This window comes from Macaca thibetana, chromosome 2 (genome assembly GCF_024542745.1).
Source record: "Macaca thibetana thibetana isolate TM-01 chromosome 2, ASM2454274v1, whole genome shotgun sequence".
NCBI classification, from domain to species: Eukaryota; Metazoa; Chordata; class Mammalia; order Primates; family Cercopithecidae; genus Macaca; species Macaca thibetana.
In genome coordinates, this window is record NC_065579.1 from 2,454,481 (window position 1) to 2,481,997 (window position 27,517).

The window sequence follows — 27,517 nt, forward strand, 5'->3', positions numbered from 1 at the left end:
ATTTCTCATCTATTCCGGCCTCACTCCTTCCTGAGAGTCTCTGCACTGGCTATTCCTCAGAAAGCCGCAGCATCTCCCAGCGCTTCACACAAATGTTACCTCTCATTGAAGTCTACAGTGAATAACCTATTTAAAATTGCAAAGTATCCCCACAATCTGGCATTCCTGAGCCCCCTTTATCTGCTCTTTTCTCTCCTACATCACTTCTCCCCTTCTAATATACCAGATAATCTACTAATTTATTGTTTATTGCCGGCTTCCCCATTAGAATGTAAGCTCCATGAGGACAGAAATGCTTGCTTTGTTTAAGTGCCTTGTTCACTGCATGGTACATACCAGGTGCTCAATATGTATCTGCTGAAAAAAATGAATGGCTGGATGAACTGACATTTAAACTGAGATGCTAAAAATGAGGAATTGGCAAAAGAAGTAGAAACAGACTTCTATGCAGAAAGAACATTATGTGGAGACCCTGAGGCAAGAGGAAACAGTGGTCAAGAAAAAAAAAAGTTATAAAAGACGACGGTGGAAAAAACAGGCAGTGGTGAAATAATTTAGGAATTGGGGATCTCACTAGGAATTTCCTACTTCATTCTAAGAGAAATGGAAACCCACTAAAGAGTAATGACATAATTTGCATTTTATGAACATAACATTACATGGGCCAGGAGTGCTGGCTCACACCTATAATCCCAGCACTTTGGGAGGCTGAGGCAGGTGAATCACTTGAGGTCAGGAGTTCGAGACCAGCCTGTCCAACACGGTGAAACCCCATCTCTACTAAAAACACAAAAATTAGCCAGGTGTGGTAGGGCGTGCCTGTAATCCCAGTTACTCAGGAGGCTGAGGCAGGATAATCACTTGAACCCAGCAGGCGGAGGTTGCAGCGAGCAGAGATTGCACCACTGCACTCCAGCCTGGGCAACAGAGACTCTGTCTCAAAAAAAATTAATAAATAAATAAAAGATAATGTCACATGGAGGCAAAGTGGTGATAAATTTGAAAGAGGCAAGAATGAATGCAGATAGGGCAATTAAAGGGGCTATTCCAATAACCTAGTCAAAAAATGAGGGTGGTTTAGATTAAATGACAAGGATGGAGACGGACTGAAATGCTGATTCAGGTGAAATTTTACAAATTGCAGCATCGATTACAGAGGTGAGGGTGAAAAAGCAAAATGCAAGCTTCTGACAAATACTAGAGTAGCTTAAAGACCTTAGAGTTGGAAAACACTTCGGTAGGCACAAAGCATATTAACCATAAACTGGATTACTTTAACTTTAAGAAATCTTCATCTTTAAAAGATATTATAAGGAAAATAATTTCTCAGAATGGAAGGAAATATTTTACAATATATATATTTAACAAAGGAATCATATGCAGATAAAGAACTCCTGCAAATCAATAGGACAAAGGACAGATTAAAAAGTAAACAAGAGGGCCGGGCGCGATGGCTCACACCTGTAATCCCAACACTTTGGGAAGCTGAGGCGGCGGATCACAAAGTCAGGAGATAGAGACCATCCTGGCTAACATGGTGAAACCCTGTCTCTACTAAAATATAAAAAAATTAGCTGGGCGTGGTGGCGGGTGCCTGTAGTCCCAGCTACTCCGGAGGCTGAGGTAGGAGAATGGCGCGAACCCAGAAGGCAGCGCTTGCAGTGAGCCAAGATGGCGCCACTGCACTCCAGCCTGGGCGATAGAGCGAGACTCTGTCTTTAAAAAAAAAAAAAAAAAAAAAAAAAGTAAACAAGAAACTTGAACAGACACTTCACAAGAAAAGCAAAATGAACAACAAACATATGAAAAGGTGCTTGTTAATCTTGTTAATGACAGAGAAAATGCAAATAAAACAATATAAAGTATATTTAACATACCTACTGGAATGGTTAAAATTATTAACTAGTGTTGGCAAAGATGTGAAGCAAATAAATATTGCATATGCTGGCCAAAATTATGAAAACAGGCATAATCATTTTGCAAAACTGTTGGCATTAAGTACTAAAACTAAACATACGCATTCAATTTTCATGCTTGGGTATATATGCAACAAAAATGAGTATATAGGTGCCCCCTAAAAAATGACAGTCAGTTCTGCTATAACTCATTTTGAAAAAAAACACTTGTTCTAGTAGGACTGATGTATTAGGGAACAATATGAACACAAAATAAACTTCATGTTTGCTTAGGTACACTCTTGTCTGTGAGAAAGATGAGGTGAAGGCGAAACACTGCGCCCAGACTGTATGAGCCACATAAGAACACACAAAATACACACACCTCAGACATCTACCAGGTACTTGAGTTCATGGGATTTTTATGATTCATACTCATCTACAACTGGTGCTATAACTTTTCATCCAATTTCAGATAACTCCCCCAGCTAGCATGTCACGGGAACTCACAAGCTGCAACTCTTTGCAACACACTCCCACAAGCAAAGCTGAGTTTTTTTTCCAAGGTAAAATGCCGTGTTGACTGTAGTATTCACATATGTATTCACCATTTAACATGCATAAACTGGGCACAGTGGCTCACGCCTATTATCTCAGCTACTTGGGAGGCTGAGGCAGAGGGTAGCTTGAGCCCGTTAGTTCAAGGGTGCAGTCAGCTATGATCACACCACCTCACACTAGCCTGAGGAACAAAGCAAGACCTCCTCTAAGGGGGAAAAAAAAAGTGTAAAACTGTGCTGTCATTTTTATTAGGTTTTAATCTCTTTTAATACGTCACTCACAAAGTTTTAAGTGTTTGGCCCCTACCCTCATTTTTCAAATAACACCTGTGGTTTTCATTGTGCCATTTTTCATAGTGTGGTGATTTTTAGGAAAGTTCTGTTGTGTTACAGCAGACCTGAATGTAAAAGAATGTTCAATGCAACACTAACCAAAACTGGAAACAACCCACATGACCGTCAACAGCAGAATGTGTAAATATATTTTGGTATATCATACAATGGTATATCATACAATGGTATATCATACAACAGTAAGGATGAAAAATTTTAACTACATAGATGAAATGCCAAACAAAAGAAAAAAAGAAGCTACACACAAGGGGGCATATACACTGTGTAATTCTGTTTGTATGTAATTTAAAAGAACACAAAACTAATCTATGACGGAGACTGGGATGGTCCTCTGAGGAAGAGGGACAGGTAGTAAATAGGAAGAGTACAAGAAAGACTTCTGGGGTGCTGGTATTTTTCTTTTTTAAACTGAGATAAAATGGACATGCTATAAAATTCACCAAATTTTGAAGTGTACAATTCAGTGATTTTTGATATTTTCATAGACTTGTACAACTACCATCACTATCTAATTCCAGAACCTGTTAGCAGTCATTCCATGCTCTTTTTCTTGACCTGGTATATTCACAATGCCGTAATTAATCAACCTATTCCTTTATGATTTGTGTACCTTTATGTAAGAATATTATACAGTATTTCAGTAAATTTTTTGTTAATTTTTAGAGAACTTCAGATTAAACTTGGTACACTGAATATATAAATATGTGTGTGTATAATTTTTTTAATTTATTTTATTTATTTAATTTTTTTTGAGACAGGGTCTTACTCTGTCACCCAGGCTGGAAGACAGTGATGCAATCTCGGCTCACTGCAACCTCTGCCTCCACGCATACTGCCTCAGCCTCCCAAGTAGCTGGGATTACAGGTTCGCGCCACAACAACCGGCTAATTTTTATATTGTTAGTAAAGACGAGGTTTCACCATGTTGGTCAGGCTGGTCTTGAACTCCTGACCTCAAGTGATCCGCCCGCCTCAGCCTCCTAAAGTGCTGGGATTACAAGCGTGAGCCACCACACCCGGCTGAATATATACTTTTAACTCTACTGCCTCCTAAAACTCTACTCAAATTAAAGCAGATGGCTTATTTTTAAATATTAAAACACAAGGTCAGAAAAAGGGAAAAGTATCCCTTAACACCATTCAGTCAGCAAACTCCCCTCCCAATAAGATAAACACTGAAGGACTGAAAAGGGGGACTTGTAAATAACAGGCGCAACTTTTAAAAAGCTGTATGCAAAAATCAACATACAAAAAAAATCAATAGTATTTCTATGGACTAACACCAAACAATCTAAAAAAGAAATCGAGAAAACAATCACATTTATAATAGCCACCAAAAAAAAAAAAAAAAAAAAAAAAAAAAAAACCCTAGGAATACATTTAACCAAAGTAGTAAAAGATCTCAGCAACGAAAACTATAGAACACTGCTAAGACAAACTGAAGAGGACACAAAAAAAATGGAAAGATATCCCACGTTCATAGATTGGAAAAACTAATATTGTTAGAATATCCATACTACCCAAAGCAATATACAGATTCAATACAATCTCTAATAAAATACCAAAGACATTCTTCATTGAAATAGAAAAAACAAGGCTAAAATTCATATACAATCATAAAACACCCCGAATACCCAGAAAAATCCTGAGCAGAACTAATAAAACTGGAGGCATCACATTACCTGACCTACTACAAAGCTACAGTTACCAAGTAAGCATGGCACTGATCTAAAAACACACACGCAGACCAATGGAACAGAACAGAGAATGCAGAAATAAATCCACACATTTAAAGCCAACTCATTTTTGGAAAAGCAGCCAAAAATATACAATGGGAAAAGGATAGTCTCTTCGATAAATGATGCTGGGAAAAACTGGATATCCATATGTAGAATGAATCTAGACTCCCATCACTCACAATATGAAAACATAGAAACAAACCAAAATAGATTAAAGACTTAAATCTAAGACCTGAAAAGATACGATCAATATGATACAAAACGATAGGATACGATATGATACGATAGGAAAACAATTGGGAAATGCTTCAGGACATTTGGTCAGGGCAAAGATTTTTTAGGTAAGACTTCAAAAGCACAGGCAACAAAAGCAAAAATAGGTAAATGAGATAACATGAAGCTAAAAAGATCCTGTACAGCAAAGGAAATGACCAACAGAGTGATGAAACAACTCACAGAATGGGAGAAAATATTAGCAATTTATCTGACAAGGATTAACAACCAGAATATATAAGGAGCAACAAAAAAGCAAGTATCTGATTTTGAAATGCACAAATGATCTGATTACACATTTCTCAAAAGACATACAAATGGTTAAATGGTATATGAAAAAATGTTCAACATTACTAATATTCAGGGAAATGGAAATCAAAACCATAATAAGTTGGGCACGGTGGCTCACGCCTGTAATCCCAGCACTTTGGGAGGCCGAGGCGGGTGGATCACGAGGTCAGGACTTCGAGACCAGACAAGCCAGCATAGTGAAACCCTGTGTCTACTAAAAATACTCAAAAAATTAGCCGGGCATGGCAGAGCACACCTGTAGTCCCAGCTATCAGGAGGCTGAGGCAGGAGAATCGCTTGAACCTGGGAGACGGAGGTTGCAGTGGGCTGAGACCACACCACTGCACTCCAGCCTGGGCGACAGAGCAAGACTCTGTCTCAAAAATAAAAAAGAAAAAAGATATTCTCTTACCTCAGTTAAAATGGCTATTATCAAAAAGACCACAAATAACAGATGCTGGCTACGGATGTAGAGAAAGGGACACTCTGGTACACTGTTGATGGGAATATAAATTAGTACAGCTACTATGGAAGACAGCATGGTCATTTCTCAACCACCATTTAATCCAGCACTCTCACTGCGACGTATAAACCCAAAAGAAAAGAAACCAGTATATTAAAGAGATCTCTACATGCCCATGTTTATCGCACCACTACTCCCAATTGCCACAATATGGAATTAGCCTAAGTGTCCATCAACAGATGAATAAATAAAATGTAGTGTATATAGACAACAGAATATTATTCAGCCATAACAAAGCATGAAGTCCTGTCATCTGCAGCATCATGGATGAGCCTGAAGGGTATCTTATGAAAAATAAGCCAGGCAAAGAAAGGCAAATATCACATGTTGCCACTCACATATGGAAGCTAAAAAGCTGACCTCATGGAGTTGGAGAGTAGAACGGTAGTTTATCAGAGGCTGAGAAGGGTAGAGTGAAGGAGGGGATGAAGACAGGTTGGTTAATAGGTACAAAAACACAATTAGAAGTGTTCAATAGCACAGCAGGTGACTACAGGTAACAACAATTTATTGTATATTTTAAAACAGCTACAAGAGAAAATGTGGAATATTCTCAATACAAAGAAATGATAAATGCTTGAGATGATGGATATCCCAATTACCCTGATTTGATCATTACACATGGTATGCATGTAACAAAATATCACATGCACCATATAAATATGTATAATTATTTATCAATTTTAAAAGAATACTATTGAAAGCAGACTATGTGTATATTCTTCCAGATATGCCTAACCTCACGGTTTTCTTTTCTTTTTACACTAAGTCATACTGTGCCTCCTGATATGTAACCTGCTTTCACTTATTTAATAACACGTAGTAGATACAGAATATATTATGCCTGCTACTTTATCTTGCATTAAATGGCTCTACCATAATGTGTTTATCCGATTTCTTACTGATAATCTTTTATATTCCCTGCCGATTTTTACTAATATAAGGCTGCAATGAGCATCCCTGTACAAATATCTTCAATAACTGAGTAAATCTGTAGCATATGCTGGATCAAAGGATACGAATATATACTATCAAGTTGTCTTTCAAATTAGTTGCACTACTGCATTCTCCCTTTTACTAACTGTACTTGTTTTCTCCTATTTATCTAATCTCTGACAATCAAATTTGTTAAAAATATCCTTGCTGTCAATGTAATTTGCATTTTTAAGTGTGGTGGAGTATTTCTTCATAGGATTATTGGCCCACATATATTTCATTTTCTCCAAACTACAATACTCACATTGTTGAGTCAGTTTCCTATTGCACATGGGTCTTTTTCTCAGTATCTGTAAGAGGTTTCTTAGGTTGTAAGGATTGGAAATTAAGATTAGTCCTTTTTCATATATGTGACAAATTTTCATCCTAGTGTATCATTTATCTTCGTATTATATCTTTCAAGATTCAGAAGTTCTACAATCAAAATTTGAAGTCAAAGTCCACAAAGAAATTCTATAAAGTCAGCAGCATCCTTAACCTTTTAATTTTTGTGGTGTTTTTTGGTCATGGTTAGAAAAGCCTTTCCTATTAAAATTCAAAATTTTTATATTTTTTTAATTTTAAACTTTTTTTTTTGTTTGGAGACAGGGTCTCACTCTGTCGCCCAGGCTTGAGTAGGGTGGTGCAATCTTGGCTCACTCCAGCCTTAACCTCCGGACTCAAGTGATCTTCCCACCTCAGCCTTCTGAGTAGCTGGGACCACAGGAGGGAGCCACTACGCTCAGCTAATTTTTGTATTTTTTGTAGAGATGGAGTTTCGCCATGTTGCCCAGGTTGGTTTCAAACTTCTGAGCTTAAGCGATCTGCCCACCTTGGCCTCCCAAATTGCTGGAATTACAGGCATGAGCCACTGGGCCCAGCCCCAAAATCTTACTTCAATGGTTTCTTTTTTTTTTTTTAACCTTTGAATCTCTGCTCTAGTTAAAATATATTGTGATGTTCGGAGTAGGGTGCATCCTTTTCTACTGAAATGTCCCATTAAATCAGGCAATTCCTCCTACTCTTTCATCTTGCTTTTTTTTTTTTTTTTTTTTTTGAGAGGGAGTCTCACCCTGTTACCCAGCTGGAGTGCAGTGGTATGATTCTGGCTACCCAGGTTCCTTGTCAACCTCCACTTCCTGGGTTCAGGCGATCCTCATGCCTCTGCCTCCCAAGTAGCTGGGACCACAGGCACGAACCACCACATCTGGCTAATTTTTGTATTTTTAGTAAAGACAGGGTTTCGCCATGTTGCCCAGGTTGGTCTTGAACCCCTGACCTCAGGTGATTCGCCTGCCAGGGCCTCCAAAAGTGCTAGGATTACAGGTGTGAACCACCACGCCTGGTTTCATCTTCTTAAGAGAGTCACCTATCCTTCCTTATAAATCAACCCTTTTCTACTGAAATATCCCATTAAATCAGGCAATTCCTCCTACTCTTTAATCTTGCTTTTTTCGAAAGCCATATATCCTTCATTATAATCTCTAAAAGTAATTCACTCTTATTTTAGAACAGAACTGTTCTTATAAAAATGACACGTTATTTTTAAAAATTAATAGAGAGAGATGGGTGTGGTGCCTTACACCTGTAATCCCAGCTACTCTGGAGGCTGAGGTGGCAGGACTGCTGGAGACCACCACCAGGAGTCTGAGACTAGCCTAGGCAACACAGTGAGACCCAGTCTTCAAAAAACCGTTTAAAGAAATGGTTTTAGGGTTGGGTGTGATGACTCATACTTGTAATTCCAGCACTTTGGGAGGCCAAGGCAGGCGGATCACCCGAGGTCAGGAGTTCAAGCCCAGCCTGGCCAACATGGTGAAACCCCATCTCTACAAAAAACACAAAAATTAGCCACGTGTGATGGTGGGTGCCTGTAATCCCAGCTACTCAGGAGGCTGAGGTGGAAGAATCACCTGAACCTAGGAGGTAGAGGTTGCAGTGAGCCAAGATCGTACCATTGTACTCTAGCCTGGGTGGCAGAGCAAGACTCTGTCTCCAAAAAAAAAAAAGAAATAATTTTAGCTGGGTGTGGTGGTGCACACATGTAGGCCGAGCTACTCAGTAGGCTGAGGAAGGATGATCTCTGGAGCCCAGAAGTTTGAGGATACAGTGAGTTATGATGGCACCACTGCACTCCAGCCTGGGCGACAGAGTGAGACACAGTTTCTAAAAAAACAAAAAAAGTAATATAGAAAAGTGCAAAAAAGAAAAAAATCCCTATCACTTTGAAACAATCATTAAATATTATACAAACATTATTCCAAACATCTCACTAGACATATGCTCAAAGTAAAAGACAATATATACACAAAAAGAAAATTTTAAGAAAATGGGATACTAATCCTGTCACTTTATATTTACTACTTCAGAAGATACAGAAGAAACAAAGTTATAAAGTCACAAAGTAACTGAAAATGACCTGGCAAGAGTTAGATCAGTTAACTGTTATTTTAAAAAAAAAAAAAAAAAAAAAGAAAGACAAAGAAAACCTGATAGATGCTTTAAAGATGAAGATTTGCATTTTAAGAGAATAACAGTCAAGCCTTTGTGGAAATTGAGTAATCTTAAATACTTTTAGCAAAAATAACCCTCTTTTAGTTCTGCAAAAGCAAACATGAAGTCAAAGAGGCATGTCGCATGCAATTTTGTTGGAAAAGATTATTATATCCAAGAATTAGTACACAAGTATAACCTAAATTCTCTTTAAGACAAAAAAGTTTTAAGATTTTCAAATTTTTCAAGTTATAGTACAATAAACTTTAAGTTTTAAGTTATTTGTTTTGAGTAAGTAGATTCTGTAAGTCCCTTTTTAGTCCTAAACGTCATGCCTCAAGAGTCTAAAGTAGCAAATGAAACAAGGGATCAGATGATCACTTAGCCAAGTTTTCCAAATGAAGCATGAATGGATGGGTGAACAGCAATATGCTTACCTTCTATCATAGCACCCTCAAAAAGTAGAAATTAAATCCCCAAACATTCCAGGTTTTTTAAAAAAACCGTTATAAATATCATCCATCAGTGTGTTTCAAAACTATTTACATTTTCAGACAAACATTTGTCCGGATTTTCTGACATCTCTGTAAGACGGTACTTCCTACTAATTGACCTTGCTCATTCAAGTTTGATACACACAGTTTTTTGCTACTTTTTAAAAATCTAGGACTTGATGGACATATCCCAATGTTTCCCTTAGAGTCTATTCATGAATAGGAACAGATTTCCAACATTACTACAGCAATTTCCATGTGCCATGCACTAAACAACACTCTGTGACCATATTCTCTTCTCATCTACTTTCCAAACCAGTAAGATCTGACACTCACAATATGAAAGTTCTTATTCTCCTATTCATTTGAAGTGTTTTATCATGTTCATAATATATCTTTCAGGAGGTATAGAAACCAGAGCTGCAAATAGCATTCTAGACATGAGTGCCTCGTAATTTTATAAAAATTGAAGTGTTACCAATGTCACTGCTGATGAAATTCAATGCACTACTGATCTTCCTGAATGAAATCTATATGGAAAAAAACTTTAAGCTTACAAAACTGTCCAAGTATTCAACCTTAATGAATATTTACAGTTAAAAATATTATTATTGATATATAATTGTATGTATTTACAGGGTACATGTGATATTTTGATACATGCATACAACGTGTAACGGTCAAATCAGGGTATTTAGAATATTCATCGTCTCAAACATTTATCATTTCTTTGTGTTGGGGACATTTCAAATCTTCTAAACCATTTTGAAATATACAATAAATTGTTGTTAACTATAGTCACCCTACTGTGCTACTGAACAGTAGAATGTATTCCCTCTAACTATTTTTGAACTCATTAACCATCCTCTCTTCATCTTTTCCCTCTCCCACCCTTCCCAGTCTCTGGTAACTATCATTCTACTCTTTACCTCCATGAGATCAACATTTTTAGCTCCCACATGAGAACACATGATATTTATCTTTCTGTGCCTGGCTTACTTAATTTCATATAATGACCTCCAGTTCCATCCATGTTGCTGGAAATGACAGGATTTCATTCTTTTTATGGCTGAATAGTAGTCCATTGTGTGTGTGTTTATGTATGTGTACATATATATATGTGTCACACTTTATCCATTCATCTGTTGATGAATATTTAGACTGATTCCATATCTCAGCCACTGTGAATAGTGCTGCAATAAACATGTGGGTGCAGGTATCCCTTTGCTATTCTGATATCCTTTCTTCTAGACAGATACCCACTACTGGGATTGCTGGTGGGCAGTTCTAGTTTTAGTTTTTTTGAGAAACCTGCATACTGTTTTCCATAATAGCTATAGTAATTTACATTCCCACCAACAATGTCAAATATTTACTGTCAATGATTACACTGATTCAGCCATTACTTAAACAATCTCCTATAAAAATAAGTAAATCGAGTATAAGCATTCTGGGCTTTATAATCAAAGGTATCGTAAATCAAACAATAAAAAACACTAGTAAACAATTAAATAAGTCAATTCTCTTAAAGTTTAACATATTTTTTACATAAGCAATTTTCTAACTGAGAACTAAGACAATAAATGTGAAATAACTGTCTTAGTCCATTTTGTGTTGCTACAGCTGCATACCTGAGACTGGGTAATTTATGAAAAACAAAAAATAATTTCTCACAATTCTGGAGGCTGGGAAGTCCAAGATCCAGGCATTTGATCTGGTAAGGGCCTTCTTGTTGCATCTCAACACGGCAGAAAGCAAAAAGGTAAGCTAAAATGCTAAACTTTTTGTGGAGGCTCTTTTTTTTTTTTGAGATGGAGTCTCGCTCTGTCGCCCAGGCTGGAGTGCAGTGGTACGATCTCAGGTCACTGCAACCTCCACCTCCTGGGTTCAAGCAATTCTCCTGCCTCAGCCTCCCTGGTAGCTGGGATTACAGGCGCATGACACCACGCTCAGCTAATTTTTGTATTTTAGACATGACACGGGGTTTCACCATGTTGGCCAGGCTGGTCTCAAACTCCTGACCTCAAGCAATCCACCCACCTCAGCCTCCCAAAGTGCTGGGATTATAGGCATGAGCCACCGTCCCCAGGCTGTGGAGCCTCTTTTATAAGGGCCTTAATCCCAAGAAGGATGGAGGAGTCCTCATGGCCTAATCACCTCCTACAGGCCCACCTCTCATTATTTTCACACTGGCAGCACCTGAATTCTGGAGGGGACACATTCAAACCATAGCAATAACTGATTGAAGACATTTTAAAAATCTATTTGCAGCAGACCTCAGAAATGAACTATTATAAAAGCAAGTGATGTATTAACCCATGGAAATAGGAATTATCCTGGAAAAAGTGATAGGGAAAAAAAAGCATAAAGAAAATAAGGATATACACAATAAACATTATACTCTCTGATCAAAAAGAAACATACAAGGTCTAGGATTAATAAAGAGAACTGTGAGCTGGGTGTTAAGAGGCCTGAAATTCAAAGGTAGAATTGCCCAAACCAGCTAAATAAAGTGGGTTAAGTCGTTTTATTCTGGATCTCAGTTTCCTCATCTTTAAAATGAAGACAAGGGGTCAGATGTGCTCTGATTCTTCCTGCTCTAAAATTCTATAGTTCTATGTTACTTAAAACTGAGAAACCATCTGGTTTCTTTACCACAGTGCTAGCTATCTGGCTGCGGCCTACCACCACTTTTCCCTGACTGATTACTCACCAAACAGAAACACTGCATTTTCCAGGCACTGCCACTATCTTACACCAACTAGAAAGGACTAGATTCAAATTCAGACAGATAACCACTTTCAAATGACTGATGCTTCTTGGGCAGAATCTTCATTACAAAATGCTTCATACCTCCGCTATACCATATCCAACTGGGCAACAGTGTAACACACAAAACAAGTATTGCTAAGACAGTTATGAATACTCAAAGAAATAGCTTTAAGTGCGGAAAATGTAGAAACCAAGGCTGATGCTCAGGTTTACTCTTCAGTCTGTAGTGAGTTTGAATGCCATCCTTCAAGCCAATAAACAGAGATTCCTTGAGATAAATGGGTACAACTTAGCAGCCCAGACCACAAAACTATATCCTATTTCTAGGAAAGAATACCAGAGCAAAACCATCTTTTCAAAGTACCATTTTCATTTCCATTTTAATTATCACACAGATGAAGCCTTGTTGAGGTCTATCACTCAAAGAACTTTTTAATAGTCTAAATCAAGTATTTCAGACCTCAAACATTCATAACATTTTAAAACAGGGGCAACAGAGAATCTGAGCTTTGCTTTTCAAAAATATTTTAACCCCATTCTCTTTATTATAAATAATACTTCCACAAAATAAAATATTATTGTAATAAAATGAAGAAACACAGTAGTACAAATAAACTGATCACTAACAAACAGCTTCAGAACAGATTTTCCATCTTACCTCCACACTAGGGCTAAGGCTGCTGGGCAGTGTTTCTGAAGTCACAGTAGAGCTTGGGAGGCTGGAAATTTCCCAAGTATTCACAGGCTGAATTGGTTCGGACAGCTTAGAACGATCTATACATTTTGGATTATCCAGTAAGGTCACTTCATAAAATTCTTGAATATCTAGAAGAAGGAAAATAAAAATTCAAAAGTATTTATATTTTCTAACTAAATTATGCAATGCTTTAACATAACTCAAAAGCACAATTTTTACTCTAGATTCATAAATTAATTCCCATCGTATAATGTACTTAAATAGTGAATATTATTTCATTACATCACAATCATATCAGAACCTGCAGGGCACAGTATAAAATTCATAGGCTTTTTACACTTTAAAGTCAGTGCTTGGTTCAAATCCCAACTCCATCACCAACCAGCTACAAGTTCAGGCAAACTACTTAACCTCTGGTAACTTGCCTCTTACCACTGTGAATTGTTTCAAGGATTGAGTATAATATATATAAAATGCCTACCACTATAGCACCGAATGGGCTCCTAACAGATGGTACCTAATATCATTATTGTGAATTCTACAGATATGAGTTATTACTGTTCACCACCAATATTTAAGCTGGGAATGTAAATCCCTCAAGTGGTTTTAATTGCCCTTCTAGCCAAAGCCAAAGCCAAAAAAAGAGGAAATTAAAATCAAAGAACCAGAAGGGCTTTCGGATATCCTCTAGTCTGAATATTTTATAACAGTAAATTAAATATTTTATTCTTTAGAAACAGTAAAAGTTATGACAAAACTCTAAAATAAATGATAAATTTATAATAGCCCAGGATTTTTAAAAGATCAAATGACTTTGCAAACAGCTAGAATTATAAGAACTTAATACATTAACACTAATTATTCACGCTATTCCAAAGCTATAAGTAGCAGTTATATAATACTTAGATTCATCACACTCAGTTCCTTATTCACCAACTTGTATAATTTTGGATTTTTTTTAAAGAGAAGGGAACAGTAAAAGTGGGCATTATCCTGTATAGAATAATTCATAATAACTGTAAACAACATTTAGACAGAATAACTTATACTTCTCATTATTTTGAAAGCATTAGTCCTTTTAAAAAACAAACTTCACACAATAGAGACAAACTTAACTCCCTTTTCAGTTGCGTGTGTGTGTTTTTCTGTTTTGTTTTGTTTTTTTTGAGACAGAGCCTTGCTCTGTCGCCCAGGCTGGAGTGCAGTGGTGTGATCTCGGCTCACTGCAACCTCCACCTCCCAGGTTCATGCAATTCTCCTGCCTCAGCCTCTGAGTAGCTGGGACTTCAGGCATGCGCCGCCATGCCTGGCTAATTTTTGTATTTTTAGTAGAGACAGGGTTTCACCATGTTGGCCAGGCTGTTCTCGAACTCCTGACCTCAGGTGATCTGCCTGCCTCAGGCTCCCAAAGTGCTGGGATTACAAGCCTGAGCCACTGCACCCAGCCCCCTTTCAGTTTTAATAACCAGTGGAATTGCAAAACTTTCCAAGTAAAAGGCTGGTAACAACTAATGCTTGTACAGTGAGGATAATATTAACCTACTTCACGGGGTGTTAAGGATATTATATACACACATACGCACGCACACACACGACGCACTATACACACATGCACACACCTACATCACACTATGTAAAACAAATTCCAACTATAGCAAAACAATGCTTAAAAAGTGACGTCCCTCGGGTTGGGCGCGATGGCTCCCGCCTGTAATCCCAGCACTTTGGGAGGCTGAGGCGGGTGGATTGTGAGATCCATGATCGGGAGATCGAAACCATCCTGGCTAACACAGCGAAACCTCGTCTCTCCTAAAAATACAAAACATTAGCCGGGCGTGGTGGTGGGCGCCTGTAGTCCCACCCAGCTACTCGTGAGGCTGAGGCAGGTGAGTGGTGTGAACCTGGGAGGTGGAGCTTGCAGTGAGCAGAGATCGCGCCACTGTACTCCAGCCTGAGCGACAGAGTGAGACTCCGTCTCAAAAAAAAAAACAAGTGTAAAACCTAAAACTATAAAACACTAGAAGAAAACCTAGGAAATAGGGACCCCTGCTGTATAATACTGCAAGAGTGGATACATGTGTCAAAGCAACAAACATGCACATCAGATTTGTCAATGTACAATGCAAAGAGTGACTACTAATGTAAAGTATAGACCTTAGCTAGTAACAATATAATAACATTGGCTTCTCAGTTTTTTCAAATGTATCACACTAATGCAAGGTTTCTTTTTGTTTTTGAGATGGGGTCACTCAGGCTGGAGTGCAATGGTAAGATCATGCCCATTGCAGCTGTGATCTCCTGGGCTCAAGCAATTCTCTCATCTTGGCCTCCTAAAGTGCTGGGATTATATGCATGAGCCACCTAAACCCAGTCTTTTTTTTTTTTTTTTTTTTTTTTTTTTTTTTTAGAGACACAGAGTTTCACTCTGTCACCCAAGCTGGAGTACAGTAGCGCCTTGACCTCCTGGGCTCAACGAATCCTCCTACCGCAGGCTCCCAAGTAGCTGGGAAGACAGATGCATGCCACCATGCCTGGTTAAATTTTTTTTTTTTAAAGACAGGGTCTTACTATGTTGCTCAGGCTGGTCTCAAACTCCTGGGCTCAAGGATCCTCCTGCCCTGGTATCCCAAAGTGCTGGGATTACATGCGTGAGCCACCACACATGGCCTGCAAGATGGAAAAGGGAAGTGGGGGTTCCGGATATGGGAACTGTACTTTCCACTCAATTATTCTGTAAATTCAAAACTGCTGAAAAAATCTATTAATGTTTTAAGCTGCATGAGGGATAAATAACAAATTTATATTAAAAGGTGATCTCATACTCTTCATCAAGATAATTTCCAAATGTATTAAAAATTACAATGTTAAAAAAAGTCTTGAAAGAATATGAATACAGGTGAATGTTTTTATAATCTCGGGAATAGATTATAATCGTCTTGGGGCCTAGAGTATCGGGGCTGTCTCCAAACGTGTTATTAAGGGCAGAAAGCACTATACTGATAAAGAAAAATACTGATAAATCTAACCACATATGTGTATATAGATACATGTTTTCTTTAAAATCCAAGTTTAAAAGCAAATAACAAGGGAAGTTATTTGCAATTTACATGGCAGAGTTGATATGCCTAATGTAGATTTTATAACTCTAAGAAAAAGGTAAAAGGAGGAGGAAGGGGCACAAATTAAACAGATAATTTACAAAAGAAATTAAAATAATTAAAGACTTTCTTACATCTTTGGTTATTTCTTTAATCAACAAAATGCACAATAAAACATAAAAATGACTAAAGGTATATACCACATATCAGAGTAGAAAATATTTAAAAGATGGATAATACTCTATTGTTTAAGGTATGGTGAATTAGTCATTCTTCCACATACTTCCTAAAAAATAAATACAACATTCCTAAGAGTATTTAACAAATTACATCAATAGCCTTACAATGCACACTCCCTTTGACCAAACAATTCATTTCTAGGAGTTTGTCCTACAGATATAGTAAAGAATTGAAACAAAAATGCATATGCAAATACGATATTTATAATTCGCAAAAATTACAAACCTAAAAGCTCCCAGGAAACCATTAAAAAACTACAGAAACTCTATATAGGCCGGGTGCGGTGGCTCACACCTGTAATCGCAGCACTTTGGGAGCCTGAGGCAGGCAGATCATGAGGTCAAGAGATTGAGACCATCCTGGCCAATATGGTGAAACTCCGTCTCTACTAAAAATGCAAAAACTAGCTGGGCATGGTGGCACACGCCTGTAATCCCAGTTACTTGGGAGGCTGAGGTGGGAGAATCACTTGAACCCAGAAGGCAGAAGTTGCAGTGAGCCGAGATTGTGCCACTGCACTCCAGCCTGGTGACAGATCGAGACTCCATCTCAAAAAAAAAAAGAAAAAGAAGAGAAAAGAAGAAAATCTATATAAAGTCATTTAAAATAGTACAAATCTGTCCGGGCAAAGTGGTTCACGCATGTAATCCCAGCACCTCAAGAGGCTGAGGTGGGCAGATCACCTGAGGTCAGGAGACCAGTCTGACCAACATAAAGAAACCCCGTCTCTATTAAAAATACAAAATTAGCCAGGCGTGGTGACACATGCCTGTAATCCCAGCTATAGGAGGCTGAGGTAGGAGAATCACTTGAACCTAGGAGGCGGAGATTGTGGTAGGCCGAGATCACACCACTGCACTCCAGCTTGGGCAACAAGAACAAAACTCCGTCTCAAAAAATAATAATAATACATACATACATACATAAAATGGTACAAATCCACTGACATGGAAAGACATTTGTTGATACACTTTGGAGGATAAAAACAGTCACAGAAATCATACTATTCACACTTATACAAATACAACTGCAGTATACCTCCCCCACAAAAAAAGGGCAACTCTGTCTACCCATTAAGTGACAGCCACAAATAAAGAAATGAAAAGGAAGAAGATTCTTCCTTTAGGTAGTCTAAGTTTTCATGTGCCTCTCAAAATGTGAGCATCATGCCATATCTCACTGTGCTGAGTGTGATTCTATAATCACGTGTTTTTAGTACAAGAAGTCAAACAAGCCAACGGCTTCATCTAGAGCTCAAGTGAAGAAATCATTCCTTTCCACTAGAGGAAAAAAAAAATTGTGCTGTAATTAACAAGTGTTAAATTTCTGAAGGATTTTCAGGGATAATCTTAACTAGATGAGATTTTTCACCTTACATGCTGATTTTAAATATCAATTCTCACGCAGGAAACAGCTGTTTTACTTAGGAAGTTTGTTTTGCAAAATGAAGGTAGGTATATGTGTGTATACACACACACACCCACACACACATACAAATAACACTCTAGGATATTCATCCCATGGATGAAGCAGGAGGTAACCTCTGGTGTGAGGATTTTCTTGTTTATGGCATTTTACAAATAATAATCTGATCTCAAATGTTTTATATAGAACATGCATCATTGTTATAATAAATTTATTTTGTAGGGTTGCAGGAAAGGCAACTAGAAAGCTGAAGAACATTGAAATATAACCCTACCATTTCAGAGGAAAAAAAATTCTATCAGTTCATTGACTAAAAGCAAGTATGATTAGTCACACAATACCCAATTGAGTAATCAAAATTAGTATCATCAAAGAAGGGTAGATGACATACTAAGATATACTACAATCGTCAAATCTACTCAAGCACAAATACTCTTTCTTCTAAACCAATGTTCATTTAAAAAGTCATTTTTGATCCTCAGAAGAAAGAATATCCTATAAAATTTAAAAGTTTGTGTTACTGTTTCACACACTAAAAAAAGGAAAGATATCAAGCTAGTAGGCAAAAATAAATTATTTCAACACTTTACATACTATTAGACTAACAATCATACAGTACTCACAAGCATATTCCGTAAAACAAGGTGTGTACTAAAAGGAATCAGAGCTTCTCAGAGAAATGGCTGATTCCAGGGCTGGGGCAGGAAAGGTACAAGATAAACCTGGAACATCTTGTTATGCCAAAAATTAAGGAAGTGCTCCAAAAAACGATGAGGGCACGCCACAAGGACGCAAGCTTGAAAGGGCCCCCACTGGATCACTCAGAGCACAAATATCATTAAGGATGGTAATAAATGATAAGCCATTGAAAAAAACAGATATCTGCAAGTTCATGAAAGATACACATGAAAAAAAAAAAAAAAGAAAAGAAGGAAGGCTCTTGATTAGAATAAAATGCAAAGTGTTAACTGGTAATCCTAGAGGAGTGTTACTGTTAGAAATCTTATTTTTCAACAACCATATTATAAATTGGTGCACATAAGAATCATCAATGGATGCTAAATATGGGTGGAAATTTCGCTAAGGAGTTGGATATGTACATGGTGTTAAAGTGTCTCCCCCACATATTGCCTATAAGCCACAAGGTGAAAAAAACAATCATATAGGATAGAGAATTCAGACAACACCCAACTAGGTAATCAAAATCAGTATCATCAATGAAGAACAGATGATTCTGTGCACCTCTGGACGTGCAGAATCCTAAGCCAGGTATATAACCTGAACCTAATCACAAGCAAACATCAGACCAACCAAAATGAGGAAATTATATTAAAAAAATAAGAGTGGAAGGAACTGCGTTTTTCAAAATCATCAATCTCAGCTGGGCACAGTGGCTCACACCTGTAATCCCAGAACTTTGGGAGGCTGAGGCAGGCAGATTGCTTTGAGCTCAGAAGTTCAAGACCAGCCTGGGCAACACCCGTCTCTACAAAAAATTAGCCAGGCATGGTGGCTCACATCTGCAGTCCCATCTACTCAGGAGGCTGAGGCAGGAGGACGGCTTGAGCCTGGGAAGCAGAGGTTGCAGAGAGCCACCACTGCACTCCAGCCTGGGTGGCAGAGCGAGACCCTGTCTCCAAAAAACAAAAAAAAAACAGTCAGTCTCACAAAAGAGAAAGGCCGTGATAATGTGTCCTAAGCAGAGTAAAGAGACATGACAATTAACAACAGTATCTGGTCCAAGTCTGAATTCTGTACTGAGGAAAAATATGACCCTACAGAGAGGAAACGGCTTAGAAGAAATATTTAGATGCTTTTACAACTCTGATTCCAAGGTTCTAAAGAGAATTCAACCAGATTCAACATAATCAAAACACCGCTTCAGAATAACAGTAAGCAAACTATCAGCAAAGAAATAACTCAATCTAATTAAATCAAAACCAAGTGAAAAGTTAATAAAATTCTCCTTCAATCTCATAAAGTTTTAGCCAACGATGTGATCCATATCCTGTTTTCCTTACTCAAATCTAGTCTGCAAAGTTACACACACACACACACACACACACACAGAGTTAGCAAGAGACTAAAATGTAACAGTGGGACCAAAACAAAGCAAAAGAAATCTAAGAAATATTGATTGGAAGACCTCAAACCCTCATTACTAAACACACTTCTTTCAAAATGCGTGAACTCCATCATCAACATCATTTCACCATTATAAATATTTTCCTTCCGAGTGACAATCATTTAAAGACTACTAACCCTAAAGATCACTATCTGTCTTAAACATGCTTGTCATTTAGTATTCTTTATCAGGTTAAAACGCTTGGTTCTGAAAAACAATGATAAAGAAGATCCTAATGGTTGACGGTGAGAAGTATCTATGGATTCAGATTAGTTGAGTTCAATTTCTGGCTCCACAATTTACTATCTGAGGGTCCAAGGGCAAGATTGGTCATTTCTCAGTGCTTCAGTTTTCCAATCTATAAAACAGTACAAACACCTCAAACAGGTGAATGTACACCTCATAGGATTACAATGACTAAATGATATACTTCTATTAGCACACAGAAAGTGCTCAATAAAAGTTATTATGTTTTACATACACTTGAAGAGGAGTCACATACTCACACTTATTAGGATAGCTATTATCAAAAAAAGAAAAGAAAAAAAATGAAGTATTGGCAAGGATGTGGAGAAACTGGAAACCTGTGTACTGTTGGTGAGATTGTAAAATGGTACAATCACTATGGAAAACATTATGGCGGGTCCTCAAATAATTAAAAATATAACTGCCATATGATCCCACAATCCTACTTCTGGGCAAATATCCAAAAGAACTGAAAGCAAGGTCTTGAAGAAATAATTGCACACTCATATTCCTAACAGCATTATTCACAACAGCCAGGAGGAGAAGGTAACCCAACTGTCCATCAATGAATGGATGGCTGGATAAAATGCGGTATATACACACGACGGAATATCATTCAACCTCAAAAAGGAAGAAAATCCTGTCAACAGCTGTCAATCGATGGCTAGATAAAACGCGGTATATACACACAACGGAATATTATTCAGCCTCAAAAACGAAGAAAATCCTGTCAACAGCTGTCAATGGATGGCTAGATAAAACACGGTATATACACACAACGGAATATTATTCAGCCTCAAAAACGAAGAAAATCCTGTCAACAGCTGCAACATGAATGAACCTTGCCAACTCTACACTAAGTGAAATAAGCCAGTCACAAAAAGACAAATACTTCTATGAAGTCTCTAACATGATCAAATTCACTGAAACAGAAAGTAGCATGGTGGCCACAAGGGGCTAGGAAGTGAGAGGAAAGGGGAGCAGTTGTTTAATCGGTACAGGATTTCAGTTTTGCAAGACGAAAAAGTTCTGAAGACTTGTTTCACAACAACATGAATACATTTCATGCTCCTGAACTGTACATTTAAAGATGGTTAAGATGGTAAAGGGGTCATATTTTGAAACCTAGTATCCACAAATAAAGATAGGGCAAGGTCCTTTTATAAGGGCTAATGAAACTATTAGAGTTTAATAGCAACAAATGAACTGGTAACTAAAAAACTCATAAATGGACAGTATTATTACATAATCCACTTTCATTTTGAAGAATCTGCAGAAACACTGTGTTAATATAAGCTTTTTTATTGCAGACAAAATATGCAAATCACATGACGCAACTTACTCAAGTCTCTAAAGCCAGCCTAATCTTGGACACTGATTTTTCTCGTGCACAAGGAAAGCAGATGAGTTCTCTGATCCCGTAAGAAATAACTGCAGGGGTTTAGACTGGTATGAAGTCTCTAGGGACTACCAGTGTCACCTCAGATCCCAGACACCTTAGAATCATGAATGAAATGAAACCACTATGGACCTGAACACCTGGGCTCTGATTATACTCAAACCATACCCTGTCTACTCACAAAATTTTCAAACTTAAGTACAAAAAATTGGAATACAAAAGCAAATTTTCAAATTGGTCTCACCTAAATCACAGAATGAAATTAAGCAGACTTTATCTTCCTTTGTACAAAAACAATCAGCAGGTATGTTTTGGGAGTACATTTTAAACAAATGTGCAGTTCATGGACTTTTGTTAAGATATAACTTTAAATATTCAGCTCTAAAGAAACAATATATCAGCTGAAACTCAAAAGTTAATAAAAACTTCTGTTTTCAATAATTTTTAAATCTTTAAGCCATCCTTCAAAGATACTACCAAGAATGTATCAACACTAGAACAATGATTTCTATATTTAAATTGCAAGTATCAATTATAAAATGCACTATTTCATGTGTCAGAACACAAAAACACTGTCAATTAAAAATGACATATACCAGATATTGAAATATTAAAAAATTGGTATTTTAGAACAAATATAATACAGTATGTACATCCTTGTCCCTCTGAATAATCCAAAAGTATAGGAACCTAATCTATATATGAACTACAGGGGAAAACCCCAAAACCCCTAGAGACTCACTCAAACTTTTTAAAATGAATGAAAAGTCAATATAAACTGCCAGTTCAAAGAATCAATCAATAAATGATCAATGCAGATTGCAAATTCAAAGACACTCGGCATCCCAAACAGATAACTAGGTAACTTACTACGGCCTAATCAAGTGACTTCCAAACCAAGGAAGTCAAAACTCTAAGCACTAACTGACTTTCAAACAGCTCAGGCTGTCAAGACCCCTGTTCTCCTTTAATCCAATGGTCCACAGGTACCAACTCAGAAGACAGAGTGCCACTTACTGAGAGAAAACACCTTTCAGTAAGTGGCACTCTGTCTTCTGAGTAGGATTTTTCTGCAAACATTATGGACACGATGAACTGGTTTAGCTTAGGGCAATTTACAAACTTACAGTACATTTATGACACTTTTAAAACAATGGTAGAGTTGCAAAATACAAAGAAAATCTTACCAGACTAAACATTTTCAGACTAAGTATTAAAAGCTATTCAGGAAACACGAGAGAATGCATTTATAATTCAGTAGTATCAACAATGAATTATAGAATGGAAACACACAGAACCTCTATTAAAATGTATCTATTTCAAACCTCCTAAAATATATTACTTTTCTTACACCAAAATCTGATATAGTACCACATCCTATAAAACATTAAATATAAGTAAATCTTAATGTCAAAGTAAATTCACAACCAATGAAATTGTGCAGAAGATTCACAAATATAAACTTAATAATTAGAAAGCTAATTTTAGGCTAGATGCAGTGGCTCAGGCCTATAATCCCAGCACTTTGGGAGGCCGAGGCAGGTGGATCACGAGGTCAGATCGAGACCATCCTGGCTAACACCGTGAAACCCCATCTCTACTAAAAATACAAAAAAAAAAAAAAAAAAAAATTAGCCAGACGTGGTGGTGGGCGCCTGTGGTCCCAGCTACTCGGGAGGCTGAGGCAGGAGAATGGCGGGAACCCAGGAGGTGGAGCCTGCAGAGAACAGAGATTGCGCCACTGCACTACTGCCTGGGCAACAGAGCGAGACTCATTTCAAAAAAAAGAAAACAAAAAACTCTATCATAAGAATACACACATTCAAAACAGGCAAGGCAGAATAGGTCAAAAATGTCTCTGAATATAGCAAACCCATCCCCAATCTAGACAGAAATATAAATGTAGATTCTGTTATTTCACTAACGATTTAATTTTCTTAAGTTGCTGCCTTCACACAAAGTCTGGAGTCTATCTATCTATCCATATCTATCTATCCATCTCTCTCTCTATATATATATATACACACTGTATATAAACACATGTATGTTTTTCCGCAACAGTAACCGCACCGAATTACTAGGCTCAGTGTTGATTCAGAAAACAAATAACTAAAAAATGCTTTTTGCTGTTTTTCCAGAGGAATACAATTTGATCATCCATTTTGACCCTGAACCTCAGAAATTCAAATGTGTAAAAAATGTCCATCAATGTAGACAAAACTGGCAAAATGTTAATAACTTCGGGAACTAGGTAACAGTTAAAAGGCAGTTCATTACACTGTGCTCTGTATTCTTAGGTTTTTAAAAGTCTACTAAAAATGTTAAATTTTTAAAAATTGTTCAGGTGCATAAAGTGGTCTTTACGAAAATCTTTCATTCTAAAACAGTAGAGAGCATCCGTTTACCAATAATGTATTTGACAGGACACACTGACTTGAAGGTAGTCTTCAAATCACACCAACAATTACTCTATCAACAGACAGATGTAAGGCCATATCTGCCTGGAAGTTACTGAAAAAATAAATGTAATACAATTAAGTATATGTCTCCTTACGTTAAAATGCTATATAGTCGATAACTAAAAAAAAAAAACAAAACTTCATTCTTGGAATTGGAAGAGACAAACTTTCTAGTTCAGTAGTTTGCAAGCTTTTTGAGGTACCTGGACAAAAGAGCCAGATAAGTCACCTTGTTTCATACATGGGAGATTACACACAAAATATTAGATGATGCTTTTAAAAATGATTTATCCACTTAAAAAAGGCTTTAAACCCATTTTGCCATTCCAGCTACATTCTACAGCTAATATGGTGGCGTAGAAAAGATTAAATGACTTTTATAATATCACTGAATTAGTGGCAAAAGAACTCAAGACTCTTGATTATTTGTCCAATTCTCCTTTCAAATGCACCACTTCAAATTAAGTTACAATTAAGAATAAAACTTTCCATTTTCTTGCCTGTAAAATACGATTATTAGACAAGATCACCTCTAAGATCATTTTCCAGGTCTAAAATTCTGATTCCATGAATGCCAAGTTTAAACAGAAGTCTATATTAAGGGACTGAATGTTCTTACACACAGCAGAATCCTTCACACACTTTCAATGACTTCAGAGACATACAAGTCAAATACAGAAGCAAGCTAACAGTAACTCAGTCATACCTTTTAGGTCCTGAAACATTTTTGCAACATCTTTTAACAGTTAATGCTATTAAGCTGTGAAGCAATGTTCTCAAAAGCCACTGAAATGATACTGAAAGTTTTTTGGTTACTAGGTATTTTAGGAAAGGATACTGGCCTATGAAAAACACACACGCACTGAAGATGTTCAAGTTACCGAACGCCTCATAGAGAATTAAGTACATCATTTTCTTAAGTTTAAAATAACTGAATCAAGAGGAGCATAAAGCCTAGCTGGCATAATAGTTACAAAGTTTTAATTCCCACCTATTAAAGCCTGAAAGAGGTTGCTCTGAAATATGTTAATAACCCGTTCTATGGAACTTCTGAGCTGTCTGTCTTCAGTTTGGCTTAGTTTTGAACGATATTCTTCCAAAAGGTGCAATGCTCTCTGGGTATCTGAGAAGAAAAAGCAGAGCCTGATTAAAACTCTCTATTTACAAAAAAAGTATCACACACTAGTGCAAATAATTCTGCATGACACCTAAACAGTTCCCCAAATCCTTCAGGTCAACTGATGTCACTATGTTCATGTACACATATTCCTTAGAATGACCAAAAAATAAAAAAAAATTAAAGACAAGAAAAATGTAAACATATATCACATTAGAAAACGGAGGAGAGTGAGCAGTTTGGAATAAATATGTACTGTTAGTTTGCCAAAGTAAAAGATCAAAGTATTAGCAACAGTTTCAGATTACCTGATATGCAAAAGCAGATAATCTACATTTTGTCATTAAAATCCAAATTTTTAACATTTCAAAATACAAATTCTTAGTATCCCACGGTTGCCCACAGAATAGTGCTTAGTAAGAATGATGAAGTGAAATACTAAAACACCAATGCAGAGTTTTTAAGGACATCTGTGGAGGGGGGGTGTTAATTGCCTCTCTTAATCACCAGAGAAATGTTAAGAAAGTTTAACAAACATTTTCCTGTTTCCATCTTCTGAAATGATGTGAGACTTACATCCCCTAACCAATAAAGCTAGGACCGTGCTGTCTCATCAAAGTTACACAAACTATTCTAAAACAGCAATCAAAAAACTGACATACGGAAAAGCCAAGTGACATCAACAGAGTTATGGAATAAACTCTCACCTTGCTTCCGGACCGGCATTTTTCTCCAGAATCAGGAAGAGGGCACACACCTTTAAAAACACACAACAGAAAGGAAAAAGGATAGAATCATGTTAAACTAGCATTTCCCCCTATCGAAATAGAAAACCCTCGCAGCCCTATTGGAAAACCCCACGTTCCAAAGTTTTACCAAGTCAAAGAAAGAGTCTCAAAACGCAGCAGTTGTCTGTCAATGTGGAAAGCTTCTCCCTGGAGTGGGTACCCCTCCAAATTAAGAACAGAGAGAAGTCGGTGTTCAAACTCTCCTCGAAAGCGTCCCCCTCCCCAAAGAGCGTAGACCTGAGGCCGCCTCTTCCCCCGGCACAAGTATCCACGCTCCCAACCTGCTACTGGGGACGGGCCGGTGAAGCGCTCCGACCCTTGGCCCCCGAGCCAGCAGCGGCCGCAGAGCGCTGAGAGGGGACCGGCGGGACTGGCCGCCCGCCCTGCCCGGGCCCCCTCCTCCGCTTGCCTTTCTCCTTGCTCGCTGCCTCCGGGCTGCTCCAGCGGGGGCCGGACAGGGCAGCGGCCGCTCTCCGCGACGCCCTCGCGCCCCGCATGCACACCTCCGCGGGCCCCCACACCTGCGGCGCCGCCACAAAGTTCCCGCGAGCGGCGTGCGCTCGGAACTGGGGTGCGCTCCGGCCAGACTCGGAGCAGCTCCCCGGCCCGGCCCCGCTCCACGTACCCCCGCCCCGCCCGGGGCCCGAGGAGCCGAGCGGAGGGAGTGAAGGGACGGGGGAGGAGCTCCCTTGGGCCGCCGCACCCCCGCGGCCTCTTCCTCCTTCTAGGTCGCGCCGCCTCCCCGCTCGCCGCGGCCCACCGGCCCGCTCGCCCAGTTGCCGCCTGCCCGCCCCACCCCCGGAACCTCGCCTCCTTCCGCGCCCCCAACCGCTCTCCCCCTAAACTTTCCGCCAAGATGGCGGCCCCCGAGCTGGCCTGCCGCGCTCCCACGTGACCGCCTTCCCGGCGCTCTCAGCCAATGGGAAGTGAGGAGGCGGCTCGCGCCGAGCCCCGGGCTCCCCGCGCTGCTACCTTCGGGTTGGAAGGGGGAGGCGGGTCGGGAGAGGGCTGGGGAACGGAAGGGGGACACGGGGAGCATCCTGAGGGAACCCCCTCGCTTAAAAGGGCGGCCGCTGAAGTGGCTCTGAGAACAAAGGAGTTAACACGCGGACTCCACAGGTGGCCCGGGGTGGCCCTGGAGGAGCCCGCCTTTACCTTGCCCGAGCCCACCGGCGTGTCCCGCAGTTCCGAGCTAAACGCGCCAGGCCGGGAAGGCTCGGGCTGTCTGAAGAGAGGCGTGACCTCGCCTACACCAGAGCCAAGGCGCACATTCCGAGACACCCCTTAACCTCATTCAACACGTGCCGTTTCCAACTCCGCTGCGGAGAGAGCGCCTGGCGACCCCAGGGGTAGATCCCATCGGGGAAAAGCCGCCTTAAGGAGGAGCCAACTGCACCTCCCAGGGGGCGGGGAGGGCGGGGCCTGGGAGAGGGAGAGGGAGGAGTTCGGGGAGGGGTGCCAACTCTGCATTGCCTTCCACTCCAGGCTGCTTGTTAAGTTCCTATTCGTCCCTTAGTAATAGGCTTGGCGGGAGGGGGTTCATTAAAGAAGGAC

At 38.9% G+C, this 27,517-nt stretch overlaps 1 protein-coding gene across 22 annotated transcripts in view; it reads right to left on the minus strand.

The window, feature by feature from the left end:
- The window catches only part of DLG1 (discs large MAGUK scaffold protein 1), a 282,292-nt gene extending 254,977 nt beyond the window's left edge, over positions 1-27,315 (minus strand). For 5 of the 22 annotated variants that reach the window (XM_050779130.1, XM_050779127.1, XM_050779125.1 and 2 more), the window contains exons 1-4: positions 26,373-26,836; positions 25,883-25,932; positions 25,050-25,181; positions 13,028-13,194 (exon numbers count right to left, since the gene is read on the minus strand). In XM_050779130.1, the coding sequence (XP_050635087.1) occupies positions 13,028-13,194; positions 25,050-25,181; positions 25,883-25,901 (318 nt within the window). In that variant the 5' untranslated portion in view covers positions 25,902-25,932; positions 26,373-26,836. Of the gene's footprint in view, positions 1-13,027; positions 13,195-25,049; positions 25,182-25,882; positions 25,933-26,244; positions 26,837-27,118 lie in introns of those variants that run through there. The other 17 variants (XM_050779131.1, XM_050779128.1, XM_050779122.1 and 14 more) reach the window with 10 other exon arrangements.
- Between the last annotated feature and the right edge of the window lie 202 nt (positions 27,316-27,517).